The following is a 12,169-nucleotide window of genomic DNA, read 5'->3' on the forward strand; positions in this document are numbered from 1 at the left end:
CCACTTCCCCTTCTCCCAATCTATTGCCGTTCAGATAATAATCTGCCTTCCTGTTTTTTCCACCAAAGTGGATAACCTCGCATTTATCCACATTATACTGCATCTGCCCAATCACCCAGCCTGTCCAAATCATACTGGAGTTTCTCGGCATCCTCCTCACAGCACACACACCCACCCAGCTTTGTGTCGTCTGCAAACTGAGAGATTACATCTAGTTCCCTCGTCTAGATCATTAATATATACTGTGAATAGCTGGGGTCCTAGCACCGATCCCTGCGGTACCCCACTAGTCACTGCCTGCCACTCGGTAAAAGACCTGTTTATTCCAACTCTTTGCTTCCTGTCTGCCAACCAGTTCTCTATCCAAGTCAGTACCTTGCCCCCAATCCCATGTGCTTTAACTTTACACGCTAATCTCTTATGCGGGACCTTATCGAAAGCCTTCTGAAAGTCCAAATACACCACATCCACTGGTTCTCCCTTATCTATTCTACCAGTTACATCCTCAAAAAATTCCAGTAGATTAGTCAAGCACAATTTACCCTCTGTAAATTCATGTTGACTTTGTCCGATCCTGTCACTGTTTTCCAAGTGCTTGCTTTTACATCTTTTATAATGGACTCTAGCATTTTCTCCACTGCCGATGTCAGGCTTACCAGTCTATAATTCCCCATTTTCTCTCTACCACCTTTTTTGAATAGTGGGGTAACATTAGCTACCCTCCAATCCATGGGTACTGTTCCAGAGTCTATCGAATTTTGGAAGACGACCAGCAATGCATCTACTATTTCTAGGGCCACTTCCTTAAGTACCCTAGGATGTAGATTATCAGGCCCTGGGGATTTATCAGCCTTCAATTTCCCCAACACCATTTCCCTACAAATACTGATTTCATTCAGTTCCTCCCTCTCATTAGACCCTATGTTCCCCGACGTCTCTGGGAGGTTATTTGTGTCCTCCTTTGTGAAGACAGAACCAAAGTATGTATTTAATTGGTCTGCCATTCCTTTGTTCCCCATTATAAATTCCCCTGATTCTGACTGCAAGGGACCTATGCTTGACTTCACCAATCTTTTTCTCTTCACATATCTATAGAAGCTTTTTGAGTCAGTTTTTATGTTCCCTGAAAGCTTACTCTCATACTCTATGTTCCTCCTCTTAATTAATCTCTTTGTCCTCCTTTGTTGAATCCTAAACTGCTCCCAATCCTCAGGTTTGCTGCTTTTTCTGGCCAATTTATATGTCCTCTCCTTGGATCTTATGCTATCCCTAATTTCCCTTGTTAGCCACAGTCGAGTCACCTTTTTTGTTTTATTTTTATGCCAAGCAGGGATTAACAAATTCTGTAGTTCATCCATGCGATCTTTAAATGTTTGCCAGTGCGTATCCACCATCAAACCTTTAAGTAACGTTCCCCAATCCATCCTACCCAACTGTCGCCTCATACCATTGTAGTTTCCTTTATTTAAATTCAGGACCCTAGTCTGAGTCAAATACTTCACTCTCCATCTTAATGAAGAATTCGATCATCTTATGATCGCTCTGCCCCAAGGGGCCTCGCACAAGATTGCTAATGAATCCTCTCTCATTACATAATACCCAGTCTAAGATGGCCTGATCTCTAGTTGGTTCCTTGGCATATTGGTCCAGGAAACCATCCCGTATACACTCCAGGAATTCCTCCTCCACAGTATTGTTACTAATTTGGTTAGCCCAATCTATATGTAGATTAAAGTCACCCATGATAACTGCTGTGCCCTTATTGCACGCGTTTCTAACTTCCCGTTTAATGCCATCCCCAACCTCAGCATTACTGTTTGGGGGTCTGTATACAACTCCCACTAATGTTTTCTGCCTCATTGTTATTTCTCAGCTCTACCCATACAGATTCCACATCAGAGCTAATATCCTTCCTTACTATTGTGTTAATCTCCTCTTTAACCAGCAATGCTACCCCACCTCCTTTTCTCTTTTTGCCTGTCTTTCCTGAATACTGAATACCCCTGGATGTTGAATTCCCAGCCTTGGTCACCCTGGAGCCATGTTTCCGTAATCCCAATGAGATCATCTATTTGCGCAGCTAATTCATCCACCTTATTACGAATGCTCCTTGCATTAAGACACAAAGCCTTCAGGCTTGTTTTTTTTAAACACTTAGACCTTTTAGAATTATTATTTACTGTGGCCCTGTTTGATTTAAACCCTTGATTTCTCTGACTGCCACCTTTGCTTTTCTTCTTCCTGTCTTTTGCTTCTATCCTCATTTCCCTTTCCTCTTTCCCTGCACAGGTTCCCAACCCCTTGCCGTTTTAGTTTAAACCCTCCCCAACAGCACTAGCAAACACTCCCCAAGGACATCTGTCCCGGTCCTGCCCAGGTGCAAACCGTCCAGTTTGCACTGGTCCCACCTCCCCCAGAACCGGTTCCAATGTCCCAGGAATTTGAATCCCTCCCCCTTTCTACTCTGTCTAGCAATTGGCACTGATAGCAATCCTGAGATTATTACCTTTGAGGTCCTATTTTTAAATTTATCTAACTCCTTATATTTCAGCTTTTAGGACCTCATCCCGGTTTTTACCTACATCGTTGGTACCTATATGCACCACAACAACTGGCTGTTCACCCTCCCCCTCCCCCAGAATGCCCTGCAGCCGCTCCGAGGCATCATTGACCCTTGCACCAGGGAGGCAACATACCATCCTGGAGTCTTGTTTGTGGCCGCAGAAACGCCTATCTATTCTCCTTCCAATAGAATCCCCTATTACTATAGCTCTCCCACTCTTTCCTCCTGTCCTGTGCAGCAGAACCACGCACGGTGCCAGGAAGTTGGCTGCTGCTGCCTTCCCTCGATAAGCCATCTCCCTCAACAATATCCAAAGCGGTATATCTGTTTGAGAGAGGGATGGCCACAGGGGACCCCTGCATTACCTGCCTGCGCCTACTACTCTGCCTGGCAGTCACCCATTCCCTTCTGCCTGTGCAGCCTTTACCTGCGGTGTGACCAACTGATTAAACGCAATATCCACAACGTCCCCAGCATCGCGAATGCGCTGCAATGCGGTCTGCCAGTAGCTGCAGCTGGATACACTTCCCGCACACATGGTCATCAGGGACACAGGAAGTGTCCCCGATTTCCCAGATAGTGCAGGAGGAGCATGCCACGGGGCCAAGCCATCCCGCCATGACTTACCCTTTAATTAATTCAAATCAAAACCACTAATTACACTACAATTAAATGATATACTCACGGGTCCTTGTTTCCTAGCACTCCCCGCTACACAACAGAGACCGTAGCAACTATAAACCGCAAAATTTAATTCTCCACTAAAAGTTAGACCCAAAGGGATTAGGTGTAACTGGGGTTTTAACAGTGTATTGACTGCTAAACAAAGGCTATGAGCCTGAAACACTAATTTTAATTTTGTGCCTGTCAAATTTATCCCTTTTAATAAAAATGAAATACCTTTAAAAAAAATTAATTTTTTTTTAAAGTTTGTTCATCTTTATTTCAGGTTTGCCTTCCCCCCACCCCCAATCTTTGTTTTGCTCTCTAACATTTTTTTAAACTTAGAATTTTAAGAGCTTACTCGGTTCCTTGTTTGCGGTCTTGAGAATTTTGTGTTTTAATCGGCTGCTTAGACAGCTTGTTGACATCACAGCAGCTCACACTAAAGGATCTCCACCCATGTTCCCTGCAATTTTTTTTGGCCCTGCACGGGCCATTCAAAATACCGCACATGCGTTTTTTTTTTTTTACAAAGAAATGCCGGAAAGCCGGCTGCGTGGAGTCCCTGTAGCAGTGTGTGGTCGCGTACCTTACAGGGAACACTGATCCCTACTATACTGTTGATTTGAATTACTCGTCGGAAAACTCAAACTTCGACAGAGATCGTGAGATCTTTGTGCGAAGCTTACTTCGGGGCCAGCGGTGAACGCCTTTGCTTCGCCGCTGACTGCAAATTTCAGGCCATTGTGGCAGGTGGCATAGCACAATTTTGGAAAATGTTGATATTGCAATTTACAAATGGTAAACATTGACACAAAAGTGTGACCAAGAACCATGACAACTGGAAGTAAAGTTTCGGGACAGGAATTTTGTGCTGTAGACAGGATTGTTAATTCGATATGATTTGTACAGGTACTTCGTATAGATAGATAAAATATTTATCAAATTTTATACTTGTGCAAGTGTGCAGGGGGGGGGGGGAAAAAGAAAGAGACTGTTTATGATGGTGAGTGTCTAACAATGACTGCGTTAACAGACAAGTAGTAGTTGGGGCATACTGGTAGATTTTATGATCTAGCACTCCCAGCTTTGAACTTTGCACAATAGAAACACCAAATAGTAATATCAGGCACAAAGGTTAGTGCACCTGCTTTGCAGCTCGTCCAGTGGGCAGAACCCTGGGTGAACCTTAGTGCGCAATATTCTGATTAACACCCCTATTGCACAAAGCTTAGAGTCCAGAGTATGATATTGTAAATTCTGTCCCATAGAATGCAAGTGGATTTATTTTCCATGGGAATGGAGTTGCTTTGGAGTTTGTTATGAGAGTATAAAGTTTAACGTTTAATGGCAGAGAGGAACTTATAAAACATTAGGAGCAAGAAGGTAGGCTGTTACAGGAGGTTGGTGGTGGCTGGGATTGGTGGCAGCAATTGAGGGGTAAAATGGGAGTTTGGGTTGAACGACAGGGACTGGGGAAAGCTTATGGGACAAAAAAAAGAGGAAAATTAGAGTTTGCAAAAAGAGTTTTTTGGTAAGCACAAAAAGGATTGGTGGAATGAGCTGCAAGTGGGAAGAGGGGTTAGGGTGTTAGTGAAGGAGAGAATAGGGATGAAAAGGCAGGGAAAAAAGTAAAGAAAACTGGAGTGGAGACTGTACAGTTCAAGTAATCTACAGTAGGTGCGAGAGAATTTGGGATAACAATTTATAGGTGTGGGAAAAGGAGGATTGAGCATGTTGTCATTGGACATGCAAGTGCTGGGAAGGAGTATCTTGGTGTCTGGGAGTAGTCTGTGAGGATGTGGTGGAAGGGGGATTAGAGGATATTGCAGAGGTGGAAGGATGTACCAGGATTATGGGATTTAGGAGTGGTGTTCAACTATTCTACCGCTTTCTTGGCCATCCACCATGCTCCACTTTCCATAAACATCAGCTCAGCCAAAACTCTGCTGCTGGTATCCTATCCCGCACCATGTCCCCTTCCCCGGTCAGCACTAATCTACATTGACTTCTGAACCCCATTACCTCCAATTTAAAATTCTCATCCATAGAAATTTAAATCCCTTCATGGCCTTTCCCCATCCCATCACTAACTTCCTCCAGCCATACAACATTCCCCCCCCCCCACTATTCATAGAGTCATAACGGCACAGAAGGAGGCCATTTGGCCCATCGAGTCCGTGCCGGCTCTCTGTAGAGCAATCCAGTCAGTTCCATTCCCCTGCTCTATCCCCGTGGCCCTGCAAGTTCCTCTGTGCATACCCCCTTCCCTTCACAACACCTTGGGCGGTCGTGCCTTCAACCGTCTTGTTCACTCACTAACCCCCCTCAACTTCCCTTTTCGCCTTTGTCCCTCCTTAAAACCCACCTCTTTCACCAAGCTTTTGGTCACCCCTCTTGACCATCTTTTGGCTTGGTGCCCATTTTTGTCTGATTGCCTTGGGACTTTTTTTCTACGATAAAAAGGTACTACAGGTAGACTACCCTTTATCCGAACACCGAAACCCTCTAAAAACTGAAGGTTTTTTCGTTCAGCGTAAGTCGTGCGCACGACCTCCCGCGGACCCGACCCCCGCACCCCCACCGGCCCCGACCCCCGCCGACCCCGACCGTAAGTCGTCGGGGTTGGCGGGGCCAGCGCGGGGTGTCGGGGCCGGCGGGGGGGGTCGTGCGCACGACCCCCCGCCGACCCACCTTCCGAAATCTGAAATTCTCCGAAAACCGAAACACGGCTGGTCCCGAGGTTTTCGGATAAAGGATAGTCTACCTGTATATAAAATGCATATTGTTGTAGCGAGGGGACTTCACAATATCAACTATTGAGAACCTGGTTATAAAATACTGGGGACAGTGGGCCATGCTTGTGATGTGGAGGGTGCATGTGCTAAAGTATTTATCTTGGCAGAGGAAAGAGAAGTTTACAGTGTATAGCTCCCTGACACCCCAGCCCCCTCCCCTAGAGCCCTTGACCATCCTTAATGTTTTGCCGGATCGTGCACCAGCAGTATGTCTAACCATGAGCAAAACAGAATTTTCCAAGAATAGTGGGACTGGCAGCACTGGAAGAGGAAACAAGAGGTCCCAAAATGTGGCAGCACAGTAAGGCCAGTCTTGTAGTCCAACAGCATGGTGTAGCTGAATGGATAAGCTCATGTACTCATCAGCCCCAACTATCCCCTCAAACTGCACACCACAGAACTCTATTCCTCCTCCCACCCAGACTGTCGTATCTCCCACCATTGTCTTCCTGTGCCAATCATTATTCCACTCACTTCCCAACTTCTTTTGCCATCTCACCCGATCCCAGTCCCTGTTTTCCCTCCTCTTCCCCCTCACTATTCCATTCCTCGAGATCGTAATCACTGTTTAGTTACCAGCTTAGAATGTTTGTGATAAACAAAAAAAGCCAGCCACTGAAATACAACCTTCAGAGAAAATAAAAGGAATCACTCAAACTCATTCAATAGTAAATTTAAATTGCATGAATTGAGAATTAAAAAAAAAACCTTAGACCACATTGTGGGCATGTCCAAACACTATGAAGGAATCATCTACGTAAAGGCGCATTACTCAAATACGAGCAAGTCTCAAAGACAAAGACAATTTTAATAATATCTTGAGTTGACTAAAGAATCCAATTCAACAACTAGTTGCATTTATATAGCGCCTTTAACGTAGGAAAGCACCCCAAAGCATCAGACAATAATGGACATTGAGCCAAAGGAGGAGATATTAGGAAGGAGTGACTAAAAGTTTGGTCAAAGAAGTAGGTTTTAAGGAGGATCTTAAAAAGGAGGTGGAAAGTTTAGGGAGGGACTTCCAGAGGTTAGGGCCTAGACAGCTGAAGGCACGGCCGTCAATGGTGGGGCGAAGGGAATGGGGAATGCACATGAAGCCAGAGTTGGAAAAATGCAAAGTTCTTGGAGCATTGTAGGGTTGGAGGAGGTTACAGAGAAATGGTGGGGCAAGGCCATGGAGGAATTTGAAGACAAAGTCTAGTGACTACTGTACATCTTACCAACATAGCAAGCACGAACACAAATAAATAAAAGTAGATCAACTTTGCTTGAGCATTCAGTGCAGAACAGACATGAACTGAACTGCCAGCAAAAGCTGGTTGACTTGGTCTGAACACAAGTAGAGAGCATTGCTACAAAGTAACTACTAAAGACATACCAGGGTAGAGGTCATTGGCAAAGATGGCGACCCAACTCAGTATGATTTGGAATACTGAGACAAGGCTGCATTCTTAAGTATCTTAGGGACATTCAGAGATATCGATCAACATAATACAGATTGCGACAGAACTATTAACCTTCAGGGACCCCCCATCCTTACGGTTTGTGATATAAAACAACAATTCTTGTGATACACTACTAATTTAAGTTAATGAAACATTGCTGCCTGATGTTTTGGTTTCTTGCAAGATCTGGTGATATTCAGTAGGTAATTATTGGATAGTATTTACATGGCCTCATGAATGAGACCAACCGTTTCTGAAAATGGAAGCGACATCTTCATCCAGTACTGTATATTGAAAAACTGCAGTGGGGGATGGGGGCAAATGTAGATATTTAAATTACTAGTGCTTCGCCAAGAATCATTTTGTTTTATGACACAGAAGTAATTTAAAACTCCGACAGAGGTCTTTGAAACCTGACGCACACATCTACTATCTGTTCAGTCAATAAAAATGCTCATAAACTTGCATTGAAAGACACCGTTACTTTTTTTTTTATAATGTCTATTTTTAGCATATGGGATCAAGACTTTTGAAATTTGCTTGTACTTCGACTTTCACAATAACATGCCAACACATTCAGTTTTAATAGATCACAGACTAAAAATATAGTACAGTTTCAATAATGGGCAACAAAGACCATTGGATCAACCACAGTTTAGGGCCCTAATGGGTATCCGAAAAACCTACTTTCAAGATCTTGAATGTGCTGCTGAAGGGTTCTTGCCAGGTGGATGAACTGAAAGCAAGCAAAGTGGATAATGTCAAAACCATATATCTGGCTTCACCCAATATACCATAAAGGAGGTGGGTGGGGACGGGAAGTCAGTACAACCCTCAGAAGCATAATACCATCCAGCTGGTAGATAAATCTTGTACTGTTCTGCTGTGTTGAATTAGAAATGTTGAGTTCAAAACTGCACCAACCATATACTAAACATTAAGTGCTGATATTACATTCCCTCACCTTCTCCTATGCAGTACCTGAACTAGTTCTTTAAATACGGTTTGCAGTAAGCTATTAGTTATGTTAGTGAAACTCAAATGTTCTACAACTTTATAAATAAAATATAATGAAACTACCAAATAGTACTTGGCACCGTATTTATGCTTTTGAACCCCTCTGTTAGTAAAGAAAATTAAATGATCTCTTCACTAGTTGCTCTCCCAGCATTGCAGATAGTTTTAGAACTTTGCTGGCCCAGTGATAAAGCACTGAAGTGATATGATGTTCTATTTACAATTAAGCTGACAATAGTTCTACAATTGTTTACATAGAAAAAAAGGACAGTTACTTTGATGCAAAACAGTTTATCAAAGTTAAACAAAAAAGCAAGTGCTTTATAGTTAAGTCTAGTTTATCAGTTTGCACTATTCAGATTAGTTACTATTCTTGTATTACACATTTCACTTGTATGCTTACCCGAAGTCTAGTCCTCGTCTCACTTGTACCGCCCATCATGTCAGAAAATCTCTGCTCACACAGATGAAGTAACAGAACAAGGTAGAGACCAGAACTGATGAATTCATACTGTGCCTAAAAGAGATCATAAAGAATTTGTAAGTATACACACGGTATCTAAAAATTAAAAATCCATACAACTGATAAGCAAATGTGCAAAAATTCATGTGGTTCAACCATCTTCTCCAGTTATGAATAAGGGACATCACACAAACAAGTACATATATAGCGTCAGCAAGAAAGTGTTTTTCAGTTATCAGTCCTGTGAAACTCAGTTGTGAATGGCAAAGTAATCTTAAAATTGAAATTTGCAGACTTTTATATAAGTCTTTTGTATAGTTACAAGAAATTGCACTGAGCGCAACTACATTATGGGTAGGTTCATGAAAGGTAAAAATCAAGATAACCTTCACATTCCAATAGAAAGTCAGACAACTCAATAATGAAAGTTACAAAGGAGGCAACGCAAGACTTTCCAGCATTATGTGACTTTGCCACCTACATCCCATGTGGTTCTTTTAAACCACACTGGCAAACTGACAGCAGGTGGTGAGGGTGCCTTGCTGGCAAACTGAGTAGAGGAGATCCCGGTTGATTCAATAGTACCGGGACAAAAAGAGGGAGATTAGGAATGAGATTACACATGGGTCATGCCGGTCAGATTTTGCACAGAGGGAGATTATTAAAATATGGTGCAAGTATTGAAAAAAGACAAATATCTAGACCACAATTTCCTACATTCTGCAAATATAAAGCTATCTAGGAAGCCAAGATGAAGATAAACCAGTCGTGTTTCTTCTTCCAATTTTCTTCTCTTCACTCCTCGCTAAAAGCATTCATTACTTGTTGGATGAAGGTTCCACTGTAGGTCACTCTCCAGAACCTTTCCTAAGTGGCATTTTTTCATAAGTGACCTTTTTATAGGAAATGTTAGCAGGCTATTCAAGTATGGCAGGCATCACAATCATGTCTGAGCCTGTCCTTACTAGAGATTCACACACCATACACTTCCAGCAGGAGTTGCTGGATAACACAGCAACAGGAATCCTGGCTAATTTTCTTCTTCCTAACGCAGAGTCATGGAAGTTAATTGTAGTGCCCTACAGGGGCTTTGAGGCCAACTGTAGTGCCCCGAAGGTCACTCTGGCAGAAATTAGCCAACTCAACACACACCAGGCATCAAACCTGCGACCTTCCTGGCTTTGAAGCCTCAGATACTCATTGAACAATTCATCAGGCACTTGAACATGCATTTGTGGTGGCTGAGTGATCAATTTTCTCCTCCTCTTTCCTCCCACCCTGTAAATAATTATCTATCGATACCATTTTCTGTGAAAGAAAGTTGGTTTTAAAAAACTTTCACTCATCACTATTTCATTGCAGAGACTATTCTACCAGTTGGTCTAATGTTAATGCTTTCAAATATCTATTTTGGGGGGGGGGGGGGGGGGAGAAACAGATGGTAGGGTAGGGATTACACCAGAAAAGAGAGTTGCAGAAAATACTAAATTGAACACAAACAGGAAATTTTCTAAATCTTGGTCATTGCCCAACAGGAAAAATAGCTAGAACAGCCTTTAGTGGAGAAGTAATAACTGAAATGTGGTGCCTGTAATCCTTCCAGACAATTGAAAGCTATGTAAAGCTTTTTCCAATAAGCCACTGGAATTACAGGACAACCTACTTTTCCAAGATCAAGTATAGATTACATAAATTAATGTCAAACACAAATAATGTAATGTTTACACTCAATATTTTGCACATGGCAACCAGCCACTCAAATGCCCACACAAGCCCATACACACCTGTTCATCTGCATGTGTCCTATACAATTCATGAACATCAAAATCTTCAAAGTCCAGCTGCAATTTCTCCTTACACAATTCACAGGTGGTTACAGCAGTCAAATCAGCACCTGCATTAAGTTCAGTAGACAATATCTATTTAATGTGTTTGATTATATATATTAGTTTGTTAATACAAGACTATTGCCTGTCTCAACATACCCTTCCCATTCATTCTTCATGCATACCATTCTCATGAGGTGTGTGGACAGAACTGTTGGCATGTCAATTAATGCTGCTCCCTGGTCAATTTATGCTGATGGACAGGGATCACTCCTGGACAGTTAAAAAATTTTTTTTTTTATACATACTTCTAACCTTAGACAAGACTAAAATCAATATGGGAGGTGAATGCCAGTTGGGATTTGGTTCTCCTAGGTCATTTAATCCAAATCAAGAGAGAGAACTTTGAACATGTGGTCCTTACAGTAAATATTTGGTATTTTGTTATTTAGAGACTTATGTAGAAGCCAAATAGTAGTTTTCATTCTTGTACAAGTTAAAAATTGCTCTTTCCCATTATATTTTCAATCTTTCCTCTAGGTTCGCCAAACTAGATCTAAGGAAATGGCAGGCAGACAACCAAGTCATGGCCTCCATCAATGGTGCTCTAACATACAATTGAGATTTGAAATCTTCCTCAAATGGAAAGATTCAGTTTCCATTCAGTTTCTGAAAGCCCATGAGATTGAGAACTTACATGGGGAAATCATAGAATCCACATTCTGTTAGATCCAGAAATCAGAGTCTCAGGGAGCAGAGGTTCTCTTTAGAGTGGTTACATTCTGAAAGCTTGTGGAATATGATTAAGCAGAAGCATTTTTGGAACTACAGTATGTGGTTTATGGGCAAGTAACTTATCAAATTCAGTCCAAATCCAAATTATTGACAAACAGACAGCATGCAACTCAAAACCCTAACCCGTCCCACCCAACAGCAAGGAATGATTAAAACCAAGCTACCATACTACTCATCTAGATACCTATATTACCTGAATTTATTTTGGATTGCAGCCATTTCTTCATGCACTCCTGATGAACATATTGCAAGCTGCCAGTGCAATTGCATGGCTGTATTAAAGGATTAGGAGGTGATGTAGCTCCAGCTCCCATTTGGCAAATCCGACAGATGTCTCCTTCTTCATCATCAGAGTCCTCTAAAAGTAGGCTGTCATAAAGAAGCATTCTTTAAAGACAAGTATATAATTTTGTATTGTTTCAGCATTAACAAAAATAAAAAAACAGGAAAGGCAGCTGCTGCAGTGCAATGGATTTCATTCCCAGGTAATAAATTACCAATAAAAGTTTCCTTCCTGCTCCAACACCCCAAAACACCTAATTTTCCTCCCTCCACAGAAAACAATGAAGTTGGTTTAAGAATTTTTAGATTACTATGAA

The 12,169-nt window shown here is 42.1% G+C and overlaps 1 protein-coding gene across 4 annotated transcripts in view; it reads right to left on the reverse strand.

Moving 5' to 3' along the window:
• Positions 1 to 12,169, reverse strand: part of marchf7 (membrane-associated ring finger (C3HC4) 7) — a 78,292-nt gene that overhangs the window by 27,333 nt on the left and 38,790 nt on the right. For all 4 annotated transcript variants that reach the window (XM_085986382.1, XM_085986383.1, XM_085986380.1 and 1 more), the window contains 4 exons: positions 11,764 to 11,939; positions 10,734 to 10,843; positions 8,890 to 9,003; positions 8,157 to 8,205 (listed from right to left, as the gene is read on the reverse strand). In XM_085986382.1, coding sequence (XP_085842508.1) covers positions 8,157 to 8,205; positions 8,890 to 9,003; positions 10,734 to 10,843; positions 11,764 to 11,939 — 449 coding nt within the window. The remainder of the gene's footprint in view (positions 1 to 8,156; positions 8,206 to 8,889; positions 9,004 to 10,733; positions 10,844 to 11,763; positions 11,940 to 12,169) is intronic.

The sequence above is a fragment of the Somniosus microcephalus genome, chromosome 4, assembly GCF_052327205.1.
Source record: "Somniosus microcephalus isolate GS21.2 chromosome 4, FLI_Smic_1.0, whole genome shotgun sequence".
In the NCBI taxonomy this organism is placed as follows: Eukaryota; Metazoa; Chordata; class Chondrichthyes; order Squaliformes; family Somniosidae; genus Somniosus; species Somniosus microcephalus.